Source organism: Dipteris shenzhenensis, chromosome 28 (assembly GCF_047967505.1).
Source record: "Dipteris shenzhenensis isolate YYH24624 ecotype China chromosome 28, Dip_SZ_1.0, whole genome shotgun sequence".
Classification (NCBI taxonomy): domain Eukaryota; kingdom Viridiplantae; phylum Streptophyta; class Polypodiopsida; order Gleicheniales; family Dipteridaceae; genus Dipteris; species Dipteris shenzhenensis.
The window spans coordinates 8,321,656-8,340,220 of NC_141623.1; the positions used below are offsets into that span (position 1 = coordinate 8,321,656).

The following is an 18,565-nucleotide window of genomic DNA, read 5'->3' on the forward strand; positions in this document are numbered from 1 at the left end:
GTGATAGGGGGCAGACTTGTTTTACTCTGATAGTGCTCTCAACCAAGTGTGATCGGCCTCCTGGGCACGTACCCTCCCTGTTACAGACTCATGGTCCCCCAAATCATGATCTCTGGGAGTTGCAACTCCTGTAACCTCCTGATCAGGCAAGAGAGTGCTTGTTATGAAAGTGCATATAATTCTCCATGACTGGGTGGGTTCTTTAATTTTATGGCAATTTTTATAAAAAATACTTTATTCTTTAGTCTTAAATTTATATTTCAATGGCATATAGAAAATGATTTTTCATTTAGGTTTTAGCATTTTAATGCGAGATAGAAACCTACATATTGTTTTAGGATTGCTAGTTTGCCAATTCGGATGGAATGCACATGTAAGAATTTCCTTTGTTCAAAAAAATTTAATTGCAAATGCTAAATGATTTTCCATTTAGTTGCAAATTTTGATTTAGAATTGCAACCTACTTTATTCTATAAATTTTAATTACTTAATTGCTTTATTCATTCATAATTGCAACCATATAAACTTGAAAGAACATATGGCTTGAAACAAAGTCATATATTTCCATCATAGAGAATATAAACATTGTAAAGAGGTGAAAGTCATGGTCCTGAATACAACTGTCCTAAGCACAACACCATGTACAATGCCATTGATAGTTGGGCTTTACAAAGTGGACAAATAGATCTAGTCATGAAGTAATCTACTAGACAATAAATATGAAATTTATGGTGACACAAGGCTGAGCATAATAGTCAATTGAGTTATCAAACAAACACTGCCATATTGGGCACAAACAATTGTCTGGGTTATCGAAGGGAAGCAGTTGCACGGCATATGGTTGACAAGATGGATGTCGACAAACAGCTAACTGCACCTCCACGCTTACATCTTCGATCAATATTGCATATACATCATGGGCCTCTTGTCGCAACCGTGTGTTGAGGTCCTCCCGACTCATCAACTGGGCATGTAGAGCGATAATCTCATTCTGTAGCTCTGATTCAATTTGCGGTCTTTCGGTTTCCAAGCATTGGACTTGCTCGAACTGGGCTACATTCTCTTCACGCAGTTGTGCCACTTGTTGCTCTAGTGGCCCACGTGCACCCTCCAATGCCCTAGACAATTGTGACTGGGTCACTTCAGTATGACCACGCATAGGCTTGTCCTTAGAAGATGAGAAGTCCACCTGGATACCATTTATGAAGTGCGCATACAATAATTTTGCAAAGTACATCACCACTTCATTACGGTGTGGGGCCTTCCCATATACCTCGATACATATTTGCCTTGCATTTTGCCAAATCCATTCGTCTCGACAATTTGTTATCTTCCATCTCCCGTGATGGTCCAAAGCCTTGGTTGGGGTGCTTCCACCTCCCTCCGTTGTTCTTCTATGTCTCCTTTCTTGGCTGCCTAAGGCTTCCTCTTCATCAACATCTAAGGGCCTTGTTTCGAGACAAGCTTGTTCACTTCTTTCCATTGCATGCCTCAAAACCAATGCCCATGGTGTTCATTGCTAGCTTGTATGTGGTAATTAGTGACAAAACACCTAAGAAATGATACATCTAATATTTGAAGCGGGCGAAAATTGAAATATTAAACATTCAGACCTCTAGGCTGAGCGTACACGGATGTACATGCAATATTGTATGGCACATGCTAGGGTGCTAGGCTATCAACCCTACGTAGCTACTCGAACTACAAGTGTTGATGATCAGCTCTTCTTCAGCCTCCTCTTGCATCAATGGATGCTTGCCTGCTCTTTTGGAACCTTCTAGTTCCCTAGGTAGAGGAGGAGTATCCTCTCCTCATGACATTCTCGCAGGAAAGCATTCCTTGTTGCAGAGAGCGAAGTGCATATAAAATGCTCGGTGTGCGAGAGTATGCAAGGTTTGCATGCATCAAATTCAACATTTGTGAGGTGCCGATGTGTGACGTAGGAATGCAAATGTCACATGCAATATGCTCGATGCAAGATGAAGATGTTACATATCCCATGCAAGATGCAAACTGTTAAATATGCTATGCAAAATAAGTTATAACAAGTTACTTTAATTTAACAAAATGTACATGTTGCAATCTTTATTTATGTCAAATAGTAAAAAGTAAATTTTATTTTTGAACAAGAATTTCATTACAATAAGTTTGACACATGGGGTCCCAAAAATATTACAAAACCAAAAAAGTGGCTTATGTTGCAAGCCTAAGTGCAACAAGGCTCATCTCTTCCGTAGGATTGATAGCCAATTCTCCCTCACATTCTACTCTCTTTTTAAGATATCACTGGTCTCTCTAGGTGGCTTTCTTTGATCAGCAATGCAATGCATTATTTGTTTTTTGGCATGATGCTTAATGGCATTAATGACATGAGAAGGAGAGATTTTATGATCATCCTCAAGGTAACTCCAGGCATCTTCAAAAAATTGAATCATCTCAACAATGATCTATCCCAATGCATACGTATTTTCATGGCATGTTTATCTACCTCTTAATGCTACTTCTTGTGGGTCGAACACAAGCCATTTTTTCTGCCTATGCTCTTCCTCTTTCCTGCGAGCTTGCTCAACAAAGTCGACATCTGTCTCCAAATACTACTTCTTCAGATGCTTGAATGCCTTTCAGCACTCCAAGAAGTCCATGGCCATCCCCCTATCTATGATGCCTACTCAACATCTAGACTTTCCAACAAAATCCATTGCTCGGGTGTAGGTCTATGTGCATCCACCTTCCAGCACGTAGCCTTGCTAAACCATCCACAAATGCATGGATGACATGGAGAAGATTCTCACAAAAGACATTGGTTCGGGCAATATCTTCCTTCTCCAATGTATCTTGGCCTCCCTCGGTTGTTGTGGCCATCAGATCTGCTCCTCCCCTTAGAACATGGTGGAAGTAGCGTGTGAACCTACCCTGGTCCATTGGCAGAATCTAAAGGAACTACAACAGGCTACTGCCATTAAAGTATGGCATGATAGTCCATAGTGGCTCTTCTTGGGTTGCTCTGATAAGGACTGGGTGTAAAATCTACATGAGTTGTTCTCTCCTTTCTTCTCGTGTAATTGCCCTTGTACTTCTTTCTGAGGTATTCCACATGATATGGCAACCCTGGAGCTCCTACCAACCGCACTTTAAATACAATGCCATAGGTTCCTGAGGTGATTTTCTCGCCAACTTGTATCTCCCTCTCTATGACATATGCCAAGTGTGACACTCTATGTTACTAGCCACGTGTTGTGCCCTTTGAACCTCATCACCTCTCAATGGTTGAAAGGATTTAGAGGCTGGTTGCTCTTCACCTGCGACGAGGGACATAGCTCACCCACCATAAGCTGCTACAGGCTTCTTGTCCCAGCTCTTAGCCACTATGACACGATGATCTGATGCAAGGATGCTACTCTTGTGCTTGCCCATACACCCGTCCCTGACATCAAACGCTTGTGCAAGAGTAGGGTCTACATTGCATGCTTTGTTGAAGCAGCTCTCTACATTCCCAATAAAGCTGTCAACCCAAAGCATGGCATCTGTCTCCCATTACACCCAGTTGGCAAGGTCATCATGACCTTCAGACTACAAACTGTTCTTAGCATCGTGAAGAATCCTCCTCTTCATAGTACTTACTCCCTCTAGACTAGACATCGTTGATTCCATCTCACTCTCCTCCATGTTGTACACCCTAACAAAAAATGCATCTTGAATGCTTCTCATCACTCTCTTGCGCTCGCCCTTACTTAGCTCTTTCCCTACTTTTCACTTAGTGCCAGCAGTTGAGGCCGTGCTTGCGAGCAGATCTTACTGTGTGTGTAGAAAGCTTTATTGCTTTTGACACTAGCAAAGAGGTGCATTTGCCACACAATAGTGAGCAGGTAGGCATCTGACAATAACTCCCACCCTATGCATTCTTTATTTTTTTAATTACATGAAATGAAAATGAATTATCATGCATTGATCTAAAGGTTTGAAGATTTCCTAAAAGCTAATAACTTTCAATGCACAAATGACTCTTTAAATACATGCATGCAAGAAATTCTAAGTAAATTCTTAAAAAACTTGACAAAACAATCCCCCCTTTATGTGGAGATCCGAGGAAACCTAGATCTAGGTCGTGGTTCCAACTAGCCCCCCATCCTATTTAGGAACCACTTCTTGGACTGGGCCGCTCAACCAAGACTTGGAGAGAGGAGGATGTTTACCTTTTCTTAATCCACTTTTGGTGAAAATGAGCCTGGCGGTTGGCATATATCTTGGGCTGGTAGTATTAGCAGGGTAATTTGTGTATCACCACCAGTAATACTAGTACTAATGGTGGTACTACGTCAATTTCTACCAGTAGCAACACAATTCTTAGCGCGGGAATACTTCTACTATTGGTAGTAATAATATTACCAGTAGTATTGCGAGTACCACCGCCGGTAGTATTGTGTTAAAGTAGTGGTGGTAGTGTAAATACTACCATGGGTAGTATTGATACTATTGCCAGTATATATTCAGTTTCCAGGTCAAAGCCACTTGATAGTGCAAAGGTATTATTGTGCCCATGATTGCGTGAAATGTGTCACCATGGCACATAATCACAAGAAAATTCACGTGATTATGTGAATATGCAATCCCAGTAATGGATGTTAAAAATGCCTTTTTAAATGGTACACTTCATGAGGAACTTTTATATGCATCAACCCGAGGGGTACTTACATCCCAAATATCCTTTGCATGTGTGCAAGTTAAGGAAAGCCTTATATGGGCTGAAGTAAGCTCGAAGAGCTTGGTGTGAGAGAATGAGTAAAACCTTGTTGAATATGCACTTCAAGCAATCTAAAGCTGATATGTGAAGCAAGAGGGAGAAAAAATGGTGATTGTGATCCTATATGTGGATGATTTAATCATCATGGGAAGTCTTGATGCATAATTTACAGCTAGAGATTGTCATGTGAATTTGACATGAAAGATTTGGGACATCTAAGATACTTCCTTGGGATTGGGATAATTGATTCACCACATGGTATTTGGATGTTACAAAGGAAATATGCATTGGGCATGCTAGAAAAATATGGTATGACAGCATGTAAACCAATTGAAACACCACTTGAGCAAAAAGTTAAGGCGGTTGATGATGGGTACTACTTCTAGGATGTGACCAAAACCTTTGCAAGAGTCACCTTGATGTGGTGAGAAGAATACTTAGATATGTGAAAGCCACAATAAATGTCAGCTTGTTTTATGCCAAGGAAGGAGGAATATGCTTGCATGGTTATACCGATGCAGATTGGGCTGGCAGTATTGATGATAGAAGGTCAACTAGTGGGTATGCATTCTCTCTTGGGAGTAGTGTGATTAGTTGGAGTAGCAAGAAACAACCCACCGTTGCTTTGTCTAGTACAAAAGCAAAATATATAGGGGCTACCATCACAGCGTGTGAAGAAACTTGGCTAAGATGGCTTCTTTCTAAGTTGGGATATGCATTGATGGTCCAATAGTGATCTACAGTGACAACATAAGTACTATTATGCTGGCTAAAAATCCCATTTACCATGCAAGGACAAAACATATAGAAGCCTACTACATCAGGGAGAAAGTGATGGCGAAATTGACTTGAGATATGTGGGGATAGATGCTTAGATTGCAGATATCTTTACCAAGTCTTTGGGTAAAGATCTGTTTTGTCTTTTTAGAGTTGCCCTGGGTCTATGCAATGTACAAGCTCATGCTAAGCTTGAGGGGGAGATTGTTGATGTATAGACCATGGGCATGGATATAGAGGAGTATCTGCTTGGATGACATGGCTTCTTGAAAGCATGTGTGTGGATGGACTTAAAGTTCTTATTGTAGAAAGTGTTGAAGGCAATGTAATCAAGGAGGCATGCTATAGTGTGATCTCTCCCCATAAAGAAGAAGTGTTGTTCATGAGCATCCTCTTCCCTTTTGTGTTATATGTTTGAATCTTTAACATGCTATTGCCCTAGCGTACCCCTTACTATGCATCAATCCCTACCCCTCAGTGCTCCATACACCTCCTATGTCACCCCCTTCGTGGCCATCTCTCAACATCCTTAGGACTCACCTCAGCCACTCTAAGATGCTCCTTGCACCCCCCATCCATCCTCTATGCTACCCTCATCACCCGGCCTTTCTAAGACTTTCTCTCTCTCTATTTCCCTTTTCTAGCTATCTCCCTCTCCTATCCTACTTCTCAACCTAATGCTACTACTACACATTCTCCCTCATTTCCCTCCTATGTGCATGGGCAACGTGGGTAATTGCTTGAATCTTGGAAAACTTGCCTTGCAAGGTCCAAAGTTATGGCACGTGGTAGATACCTGTGGAGCATCTTCCTTATTAAAAAAAGAGAGGAGATGAATCTTGAAAAGAATTTCCAAATGGGTGGCCTTTGTATAATGACAAGGGATTGGAACCCACAATCTCTGAGTTCTCCATGTCATGGCCATATGTCTTTGCTTGTAATTAAAAAGCCTGAGAGACATAGTAGATGATATCCTATTAGTGTGGGAGATCTTCAAAGGCCCATAATGCTTCAACCATTAGGAATTTGGGCATCTACAAAAGTCAAAAGTATAAGCTCTAAAAGTTTTTTATATAGATATGGAGTTTAATGTCGAGGTGGAATTTTAGAGGAACTCACAAGGACATTTTGAAAAGCTTGTAACTTTTCAAGCTTTCCATATCAAGGAGAATTGGGGCTCACATCCTTTGAGCTTAAACAATTGGGAGTTGCTAACTGCTTCATGCTAAGAGGTATTCTCTTTCATTTCTCCTTGATCATTGCATGGTGGATCAAATTGAGGCATGTTTTCATGTACACAGGTTCCCCCATCACAAGCAAGCCCACACAAGAGGCTCTATTGAGGACTAGTTGATTCAATAGACAGTTTTGCCAATTGACTCCCCACTTTTAGTCTAAGGTACGTTAGCCATTTTTCAAAACTCATCCACCCTTACTCTATTGGGATTATCATGCCATGTTTGTTGATGCTCAGAACTACACAAATTTCATTAGCTACCTATTGGAGTTCTATCACTTGGCCCACCATATTGATCAATTAGTGTTTGTGTGCAACATCCAATGTTTCAACATTCAATAGATACCATGCTCCTTCAATTTCCTATCCTACTAAATTTGGCCAGGGAGCCTTGCAACACTTTGGGCCCTAGTCAATGGGCCCTAGTCAAGATGCTGGAATAGCCCTCAAGGATATTGAAGAAGCTAAAGGAAAGGCCCAAGGTTTTATATGTGGTTGTGTTGATCTTATCTCTCATGTTTGCCCTCTAATATGATGGCACATCGGCAACCACCACATCAACACCAATGAAGTCTAGGCAACATTCTTTCTTGATCTTCCAGTAGGTAATTTCTCTTCACTTTTCGCATTGGTAGTGGGAGATACTTGGAGATAGTGAAATATTTCATGATCTTCCCTTAGGGAATTAGTGGAAAATGAATGATTATTATGATTTTCTAAACCTTCCACTAGGCAATTTGTCTTCAATTTTCACATTAGTAGTGGGAAATGAATGATTATTATGCATTCTTTTCAATTTTGGTTAGCAAGTGAAGTAATCCCAACTCAATCAGCCTCAAAGTATTAAGAAGGAGGGCTATCTAATCATTGACTAGGAACCAGACCATGTTGAGGAGATGCACTAGAATAGGCTTCATATTTAGGCGTTGGAAAAAAAGAAGAAGCAATAGGGACACATGATGCTGTAGGATTCTGAGTGCTAGATAGACAAGCTAGTAGGCAACCAATAGACCCATAGGTATGGCCACATTCCAACTCTTATAGGTCAAGACAAATAAGACCTCAAAGATAGTAGAGGATTCAAATGGTGCTGCATGATGCATGGGGATCAAAGCGAGAAAAGGTTTCTTGAAATGCTACCCTTGTACTTTGAAGGGACTACATTGAAATAATATAAAATTCTACCTACTACGTCAAAGATGATTGGGCCACCCTAACTAGGACTATGTACATTAAAATCATAAAGGAGGAAAATTACAAAAGTGTGCTAAATGCAATCTATCAGCTGAAGCAAGCTTTCAATGAAAAGTTGGAAAATTATGTAGATTAAGTTGTGGAGTCAATAGGTGAGCTCTAAAGAGGAAAAAATTACTCTCTAGCAACTAGACTAAAAGTCACATATGCTTTGGTGAAGATGAGTTTTATAAAAGGTCTGCCCGCCTATCTGACAAAATCTCAAAATTGAAGAAACTACTAATTTGGAGGCTACTAATTTTCCCAAGTGTGAGCTTTACCACTAGGCTATTAAGTAATATTATATGCTTCTTTACTCGGCTAGCACTAGAGCGTTTTATGAAACCCAAAAATCTTAGGAAGCCATGTGGCACATTCTAAGCCGTTAGATAACTGACCTATAATGGCTACTTACAATAGCCCATATACTTACTAGCAGGCCGCAGCTGGCCAAGCATTCTAGTTCCTTATAATAGCATTGTAAATCCTCCCTCATCCCCCTCCCACTTTGGGATGTCCTTTCCTCTTTAATGCCTTTCATAAGTGGTTCCATTTCACATGCCCCTCCCTCTTTAATGCCTCCCCCCCCCCATTCAAGCTCTCTCCCTCCCCACGTGAGACTAATTATTACCCCCCGTTCCCCCCTTTATGCTTAAAAATTTTGCCATCATATACTCCCTGCTCCCCAACTAATTAATGAATATGATTTTTTGAATGTTAGGGGCACCTATTTGGGGGAAGGCCAAAAATTACAAGTGGAGATTTACAAAAAATTCGGGGGTATAGCACTCCCTCTAAAGAGGTAGTGCTAATACCTCTAAGGAGACACTTAGACACCAATTGGTTGCCCCTATGAAACATTAGGGTGTTCAAAGACTAGAGCCCATGCCCGCCCATGTGCATTGAATGCATCTGGCGGTCCATGATCATGGTAAGTTTTTGAAAAAACACACTTTTGAACGTAGTAGAGTGAGGAACAGGAGACTCCATCAGGATGCAGGCGAGATCATCCTTGTTCATGGTTGCTGCTGGCGCAGTTCTTGGGTCTTGCCTCACCGTTGTAGTGCTAAAAATTTCGTCATCTTTTTCATGGAAACGCAAGTAAGTTCTCCTGCAACCTTTTGAATTTGCTTCCTTCAGTTAACCCTTTCCTTTCTTTTTCAGCCTTGCAAATGAAAGGTTCGGGTAGAGCGTGGGAGAGAAAAGTTTAGAACGTCTCGTCTGGCTAGTGAGGTCTCTGGATATGAGGCACTTGCGCTTGGTTACAATGTTTTTGGTTTATAGTTTGCCGTGGATCAGGAGTTTTGACGAATTCTGGTCACCATGATCCGTTAGTATGTGATGACATGAAAGCTTTTGGCCTTCACTATTTTTGAACATGGTGTGGTTACTTCACCTGCCTTTGAAAGGCAGTGCCCTGCTTGTACTATGTGCGTTCATCCTCAGCTGTTGTGTTTGAAGGATCAAGGTGTGCTTGCTCCGATTCATATTTACGACAATGCTCAATCTGTAAAATTCGATTAGTCGTGGAGAACTATTGTTTCAGCTTTAGTCTCTTCCAGTGTTGTGAGTCTTTGTTCTTCATGGTGCTTTCCAAAACTTGCGCATAAGCTGAAAGAAATGCTTATTTGTGTGACACCAACAATGCCATCGTGCTGATTGACATGATGTTTTACCACTGGATCATAGTACTCAAGCATCCTTTTGATCTAGTGTGTATTCTTGTCACAAGAGAGTCCGCTTGGATCATCAATTTTACTTCATTGCATTTGGTGTATGGGCGCAAAGTTTCCAAGGGCAGGTCCATTATTTGCATTATGCAGATGCCATGTTTAATTCATTTTTGTGCGTTGTACTGATTCTATGTAAATGTTTCTTGTTTAGGACTACACGATTTTGATTACTGTTTTCAGATTTAGAGAGTACTTTTGATATTCACTGGCAAGCATGAATTTATGTCGGATACCTTTTTATTGAAACATGCGAGAACATGTGGATCTCTCGATCAGGAAATAGAGGTCTACACAAGCTCTCGAGTTTATAGGGACTCATCATGGGTTGTTGAGAGAACCATAACCAGGTGATCCTCCACAAGATTGTTATAATCAACATGCACAACAAAATGCAAGGGCATAACATTGGCAGTGGTTGGGGAGACACAAAGCTCATGAAGCTGACCAAGTTTATCTGTTGCGTTGGTGGGCAGCAAAAAACAATGCTCTAGTAGAAGCTGAAAATAATTCCAACACAAATGCAACTTGTGAGGCTATCTGGTTAAGAAGAATCTTGAAAGATATTCGTCTTACTCAAAAGATCATGTATTTCATGCTTACTCAAAAGATCTTGAACCAAGCACATTGAGGTACGACATCATTTTACGTGAAAAGATTGTGAGCAATAAAATAGAGATGATATTATGTCCAACAGAGGATTGACTGGCAAATATCCTAACCAAAACTTTCGCTAAGATTAAGCAAGAGAAGTTCTCCAACATGAGGGTGTGAAGCCTAATTCATTGCTCATCAGGGTTGGAAATCAAGTAATGAACTACGGTTTTAGTTCATTGACCAACCCTTGGGGTCATTTGGTGGTTAGTTTTATAAAAGGTCAAAAGAGTGGTAGTTAGTCCTTAGGTCCTAGGTTAGACCACCTATGGCTTCATGTCATTGGCACCACACGAGGTGGCATATCCCCATATGCATCATGGATGGAAGAGTTTGGTGCCATATTGTACCATTCTACTGGCCTAACCAGGGTGGCTTTGCCGTGTGTCATGCAAGGATGCACTCATATCTCACTGACTTTATGGCAGCCAATTAGAAGTTATATTGGATCTATGCGTATGTGCGTGCATTCTAATTTGGCACATTGTCATGAGAGGCTTGATTCTTATCTTTTCAAGAGATTAAAGACTAGCTTCACCCTCATGCCTCCTCATCTTCTCAAGGTTTGCTTTGTATTGGGTTCATTGTATGGTTATAGTTAGTTGCTGCACGTTACGTCGTAGATTGTCTCAACGATCGACCCATGCTCAGGTGGATGAAGTGGGTATCGTCAATTATGCACCACTCTTGAAGATGTTCATAAGATCACCTTTTGTACTCGTGGGTTATATGGGTACCTTGTTGGTCATAGAAATGGACCAGCCATTTCAACGCTTCAGAGGACATCATTGTTAATTTTTTTGATGACATCATTGCTTTTAGCAAGAATGAAACACAACATCAAGATTTGGAAGCCATCTCAGATTGTTGAAGCAAGATCAACTTGTTATAATTAGCAAAGAAATGTGAATATTTAAAGAAGAGGGGGCATAGAATAAGTATGGAAATAGAACATCAAGGTGGTTTGAAATTGGTTGAGTTAAACAACGAAAAGGAAGTAAGGTCATTTTTTGGCATTGTGTGTGTACTACCCCATATTCATGCATCATTTGCGCAAATAGCTGCACCTCCATATGATCTTTTGCACATAGAGGCTGGGTTCCACTTGTTTGATGAATCTAGGAAAGATTTTGAATATCTCAAGGAAGCTCTACTTTGTATCATGGTTGGATCATGCCAGACTTGGACATGCCATTTGTGCTGCATGCAGCTGCTTGTGAAACTTGGATTGGGATAGATGTTTTGTGATTGAAAACGCCATTTTCTTGGTGCTAAAATTTTGGTTTGTACGAATCATCAGACTGTTCAATACTTTTTGAAGCAGCTCATAGTCCAAGGGAAGCATGTTAGCCAGGCAAATTTTCTAACCCCTTTCAATTTTCATATTCAACACATGAAAAGAAAGGTCAATGTGTTAGGAGATGCTCTTTTTCTAGCAATGATCCATTTTTTCCTAAAATTTGGGCAGCATTTAGTGGTGAGAAGGGTGACAAATATTAGTACATTCATGATAGTTACCTTCGAATGGAGGATTGGATGTGTGTTACTGTATGACCTTTGTGAGAGGAGTGCTGTAATGCTCCATATGCGGTCCCTGAAGTATGTCTTCAACGTTGGCACAGCTGGAGAATTTTTGGTGTTTGTGTTAATTTAAAAAAGATGTTTATGCATATGTTCCATCGTGGCAAAAGGTCAAATTTGTCGAAAGCAATAGTTCAGGTTTCTTATCTTCAAAAGAAACTGTAACTTGGCTAAATTCCATGTGCAATGACACTGTTTACACATTGGGGGTCCTTACTGTGTTACAATGGGATTGATGGCTTGTAACTTGGTGGTAATAATCATAACCCTTAGAATTCACTTTGATTGTGTTCGTACGTAAAAAGTTTACCAGGTTGGCGCTTTTTTTTTTGGGGGGGGGGGGTGGCATATGTGAGAAGGGGAGAGAGCACCAGTGAGAGCAAGAAGTAGGAGAGTGAGAGAGCTGAAAACGTAGTTGCAATTAGATGAGTGTGTTACAACTGAAATGGAGTGATAGGTTTTGTCTAAGTGACAAAACCTTATCCTTCACTAACCATAGTTAGTGAACTAATTGTGGTTAGGGGGAAAAACCTCTAAGTGAGGAAAAAGTGCTCCTAACCTACTTATTACATTACGTTGGTCACTGCTAAATTATAGCAATAATTCTAACACCCCCCTGTAGTGCCAATGTCATGTACAAGGAAAAGACCAATCACCAAAAGGAGATAAGTTCAGGGCACTACGAAATGCCTCAAACTTTTCACGTTGAAGTGCCTTGGTGAAAATGTCCGCAACATTGTCATGTGTTGACACATAGATCATGCTGATCTCTCCTGCATGCAACTTCTCTCTGACGTAGTGATAGTGAACCTCAATGTGCTTCGTGCGAGCATGAAACACATGATTCTTTGCCATTGCAATAGCACTCTGACTATCAGTGAGAATTAGAGAAGGACCCTCCAATGAAGATGAAGATCAGCAAATAAACGACGCAGCCAAACACATTCAACTGTCGCTGTGAAAATAAAAGTGTAGCAGCCCCAAATCTGACATGTCAAAAGTGGTCTGCAATTTAGCTTTAAAATCTGGAATATTATCTTCATTTGACCCTGTGAGCAGTAAGTCATCTACATAAAGAATGATGACTAAAATATCCCCCCCATCCTTCTTGATGTAGAGGGTGCTTTCAGTTGGACTGTTGTGCAGCCCCTTGCTGGTCAGAAAGGCATGAATCTTTGCATACCATGCACGTGGGGCCTGTTTCAGCCCATACAAAGCTTTATTCAGCTTGCATACCTGAAGTGCATTTCTTGAAATTTCAAAGCCTGGAGGTTGTTTGACATAAACCTCTTCCAACAAGTCTCCATTAAGGAAGGCTGTTTTTATGTCCAACTGATGAACATTCCACTGAAAATTTGCAGCCATTGCTATGACTGACCGGATGGTTGTCATTCTGGATGTAGGAGCAAAAGTCTTCTCATAGTCTGTGCCCTGTTTTTGAGCATATCCTTTTGCGACCAGCCTTGCCTTGTACTTGTTAATGGTGCCATCTGGCTTTCTTTTAACTTTGAAAACCCACCGTGTACCTATGGCATGTTTACCTGGTGGCAAATCGACAACTTCCCATGTCTGATTTTTCTGAATGGACTGCAACTCATAGTGCATGGCATTCATCCAATGCACATTATCCTGTGCCTCTTCAAATGTCTCACGTTCCTCTTCATCAAATGAAGTACCTGCATAAGCTGATTCAACTGAAAGAGCACCTCCCCCATGCCATACTGCACTCCGAGTTCTGCCAGGTAATGGAGCATCAATTTTACTCTCCCTGAGACTCTGTAACAGCCAATTTGGGACTGTTTTTGTTGCATGTATATCTGCAATTTCTTGCTGAACAACCTCTTCCACGCCTTGTGGAGGTGGTATGACATCCTGTGGCTGAATCGGAGCATGTGGAGGTATCTGAAAATTCTGATTTTCATAAGATATATCAGTAGGGGAACCCAAGGCAATGGGTAGTAACTCCTCAAAGACATCACCGGAAGAAGAAGGCATATCAAATTCAGCTTGAGTGTGAGCTGAATTTTCTGAAAATATTACATCTCTACTGACAATGATCTTGCGTGTGACAGGATTGTAGAGACGGTACCCCTTGCTTTTTGGACTGTACCCAACAAAAATGCATTTTATTGCCTTATCAGACAACTTATGCCGAAACTCTACCGGCACATGAGCATAAGCAAGGCATCCAAAGACACGGAAATGATCCACAGAAGGCTTTCTCCTTTGCCAAACTTCATAGGGAGTCTTGGTCTTCAAAGCTTTTGTGGGTGCGCGATTCAAAACATAATTGGCACACATGAGACCTTCTAGCCAAAATTTGTGAGGCAATTCTTTGCTTTTCAGCATACATCTATCCATCTCCATAAGAGTGCGATTTTTTCTCTCAGCTTTCCCATTTTGCTGAGGAGTTAGCCTCACTGTAAGCTGATGTACAATGCCCTTGTCTTTCAAAAAAGCATCAAAATCTACAGGCAAGTACTCCCCTCCTCTATCTGTGCGTAATGTCTGTATCTTGAGTCTGGATTCATTCTCAACCATGGCTGCAAAGTGTTTGAAGACCATAAACACTTTTGATTTGCGTTTCAGCCCATAAACCCAAGTGTAGTCGGAGTAGTCATCTATAAAAGTGACAAAGTAAAGATGACCACCCAATGATGGAGTCCTCATGGGACCACAGACATCACTATGTATAAGCTGTAATTTTCGAACAGCTTTAACTGATCCATCCTTCTTAAAAGGAGATCTGTGCATTTTACCAAGAATGCATCCTTCACAGGCATGTGGAGGAGGTGTTTCAAGAGGAGGCAATGCATCAACCATGGCATGTTTTTGAAGCGTCATCAAGCTGCCATAATGCATGTGTCCATATCTCGCGTGCCATAACTCCGCATTCTGCATAGCAGCAGTAGGAGTGGAAATCTGTAAGAGCATGTGCTGGTCTTTTCTCATACATGTCAAGCTGAAAAAGACCACGCAACAGAGTGCTAGACAATCTCAAGGCATAATCATGCTCTCTATCATGGACTGCACACTTGTCATCTTCAAAAATGACCTGAAATCCAACTCTGTTAAGAGTGGACACTGAAAGTAGATTTTTTGTGATACCAGGCACATACAAGACATCAAAAACCATACCGGAGCTGTTTTTCTTTTCTTTTGCAAGCCTTTTCTTGCATTCTCCAATGTAGTGACCTGGCTTTTTGCAGTAATGACATATTCCCTTCTTCTTGGGCTTACCTGCATCACCCTTAGCCTTTTGAGAAGGCTGTCTTGAACCACTGGAAGGCTGATTTGCTGAAGTCTTTGCCTGTCCCTTCACTTTAGGCTTGAATTTTGAGAGCATGGCATGTTCACCTGCTCGTGAAGCCATGTTTTTCCTGGTCTGCTCTTTGATTTGCACCCCCCCTCAAAGACAAATTCAGCGAGGTATGAAAGCTGAGATAAGACTCAGGAAGAGAATTTAGTGGTAATCATCTTTGAATCAGGAATGATCTCATCAATATTCAGCAATTGCTCTCGTAAATCCTGTAGCTTTGTGAGGTGCATTGACATGGAGTCACTCTCTTCCATATGTGTATGAGACAATTCTCTTTTCAAAAAAGACACCCTGGCATCATTCTGAGCTGCATACATGCTCTCCAAAATATCCCATGCTGCCTTTGAGGTCTTACACGACCGGATATGCGGAATGATGAATCTTTTCACTGAAAGAGAAATACACGACAAAGCTAAAGCATCACGTGAATCCCATCTCTTCTGCTCTGGAGTGGTAGGTATAACTGCACCAATAACTTGTGCTGCAGCTGTACCCTGTGCACGACCTCTGCCTCCTCCTTGTTGGGGAGGGGTATTAGGTGCCACATTTGCTGGCCGGAACTCATCCCCACTTACATAGTCCCATAAATTACGAGAAATCAGAATATTGCGTACCATAAAACTCTAGAGGGAGTAGTTGGTACCATCCAGCTTGTCCTCTTGTGAGAGACCACTGAAACCGAAATCATTTTGATTTTGCTGGACCATGTCTGAGAAAGAAAATACAGCAAATGCAAATCTGAATTCCCTTGCTGGGAATGGAGTGCACAAATCCCAAAAAACACAGCCAAACACTGGCTAAAAATGCAACTCAAATCTCTGTAATGTCTCTGTCAGAAATATACTAGAGCATCCAATCTCTCCCAAAACCTGCCAACTTCAAAGCACTCACAGAAAGGCAGTGTGAACTGAAATTTGTCAAATTGCTCTCCCAACACAAAAGCCCCAATTTGTGGCTTGAAATTGCAACCAGAATACTATAAGCCCCAAATTTGCAATTTCTGAACAAAAGCCCCAAATTTCAGACTAGATCTGCAGATTTGTCTGCAAAAGCCCCAAATTTCGAGTTGAAATTGAGCCAAATTTCGCCCAAAGAGCTAATCTCCTACAAAAGCCCCAATTTCTTAGCCAATCCTTGCAATTTGCTTGCAATGTGTGCCAAAATTTTTACGAAAGCCCCAAAATTGTAATGTGTCTGCCAAAGCTCCAAATGTGTTCCCAAAAATACAGCCAAACAATGGCTTCCTGCAACGTTCCCAAATTGCTCTTCTTCTGTAAAGCAAAAACCTGCAAAGTAATCCTGCACAAAGTGTAGACACCTACGAAGGGTACAACGCCAACGAAAGATTCAAGGGCCCAACTGTACGGACGACTGATGCCCAACAGTACAAATTTGCAGCAACAGTACAGATTGTACGAAAGATGCTCGAAACGAACTGCATGTGTACGGACGAACTCAGGTGTATGGACAAACTCAGGTGTACGGCGCCACACGTGCGGTACGGACGAACTGTACGCAGCTGTACGGAACTGTATGGCTAACCGTACAGTTTGGTGACGGGTTGTATGGCCGACGATGTACGGCTGGCGACAACGAACCGTACGGAAGAGGCTGCAGGCTGTATGGTGCTGCAGTTGTACAGGCGACGATGGCGATGGAGCTGTACGATGACGATGACGAATGGCAGCGCAGGTAATATTCGGGACTGTACGGAATCAGTCCGTACGAATTGTACGGACGATCTGTATGGATGGTGAACTGATGGAGCTGGAGCTTACGGGCTGGGCTGGAGCTGGAGGCGAGAAGCAGAGAGCAGGGTCAATCCGCTCTGATACCAAATGTGAGAAGGGGAGAGAGCAACAGTGAGAGCAAGAAGCAGGAGAGTGAGAGAGCTGAAAACGTAGTTGCAATTAGATGAGTGTGTTACAACTGAAATGGAGTGATAGGTTTTGTCTAAGTGACAAAACCTTATCCTTCACTAACCATAGTTAGTGAACTAACTGTGGTTAGGGGGAAAAACCTCTAAGTGAGGGAAAAGTGCCCCTAACCTACTTATTACATTACATTGGTCACTGCTAAATTATAGCAATAATTCTAACAGCATATGCATGTATATATGCATCTATATAAGCAAGTAGCAAGTTCATTTACATTGGATAGAAAGCTCACTGTTTTGCACTTGCAGTCACTGGATTTTGTCTCGTGCTTGGCAAGCAAGGAAATAATTTTGTACAGCTAGTTTGTAAATTGCAATTATGGGAATAGAATGCAATAAGTGAAAAGGTTCTTTTTGAGAAGTACGATGGTAAATCAACATGTTTTGGTGTTTAGGAGTCGGTTGGAAGGTCAGCAAGGTCACCTCCATGCAGCTGGCCAGAACATCTATGGTGGACTGAGTGAATATAATGGTATGGTTTCAACATACCGTGGCTAGAGCATTGGTCCCCATGGCACTATCTTCAACATACATGTTTTTGAATGTGCTCAAATTAGGGTAGAGATTTGGGTATGGGAGTTTTTCTGCATGTGTGGGGGAAGCTGCTTCTAGAATAAAGCAAGCTTCGTAATCTCTTTGTATATGATGAGGTGTATTGCTTTGATTTCTTTCTCTTTTAAGCATAATACAATTTTCTTGGTCAAATGCAGAGAGTTCTGTCCTACTTATGGAGGCTAAAGTCAAGTCAGAGAATGACATAGCACTCAATAGGGGCCAACATTTCCTTAATGATGAAATTGTCAGTGAGCAGTTCACTAGGTATATGCTTGGGACATTTTTTGGAAGATCTCTTTCCTAGTTCATAAATATTTACTTTCTTTAGAATTAAAAAGATGATTGCTGGTTTTACGGTACTGAGAGCCCCTGCTTGAGTGCATTGTTTGAGTTTGCGTGCTCTTGGGTTTGGGTTAGGGAACATGCAGATGTATGTGTGAGTTATGTTTTTGTAAGTATGTGTCAAGCATACTGTTTACAGTTCTAGGGACCACAATCAGATTTTTGAATGTATCAGCTCAAGAGTTGAGCTTTCTTTTAGAGAATATATTGCTGCCATTGGATCTTTTAAGTTTTAAATAATGACTATGCTTGCTATTAGTAGGAGTCTTATACCATAATATCAGATTGTGAAATGGAGAAGGTAGAATAAGTTAAGGTGGGCACGACTATGCACTCAAATTGTTCTGGAAATTGATAACTTTTTGGGAGCAGTTTCCGTTATCCCCTCCAGCTTATCGCCTCGAGCAGCGCTATTGTTCCCTCCCTGCTTCATCCCTTGGCTCCTTCTGTGTCATTCAGC

General features: G+C 41.3%; 1 protein-coding gene across 2 annotated transcripts in view; it reads left to right on the forward strand.

The window, feature by feature from the left end:
* The first annotated feature begins 8,790 nt into the window (after positions 1 to 8,790).
* LOC147883135 (NAD(P)-binding Rossmann-fold superfamily protein) overlaps positions 8,791 to 18,565 on the forward strand; it is a 117,701-nt gene continuing 107,926 nt past the window's right edge. Inside the window, exons 1-4 of one of the 2 annotated variants that reach the window (XM_087399779.1) lie at positions 8,791 to 8,923; positions 8,957 to 9,089; positions 17,604 to 17,680; positions 17,919 to 18,027. In XM_087399779.1, coding sequence (XP_087255905.1) covers positions 8,983 to 9,089; positions 17,604 to 17,680; positions 17,919 to 18,027 — 293 coding nt within the window. In that variant the 5' untranslated portion in view covers positions 8,791 to 8,923; positions 8,957 to 8,982. Of the gene's footprint in view, positions 9,090 to 17,603; positions 17,681 to 17,918; positions 18,028 to 18,565 lie in introns of both variants that reach the window. The other variant, XM_087399780.1, reaches the window with a different exon arrangement.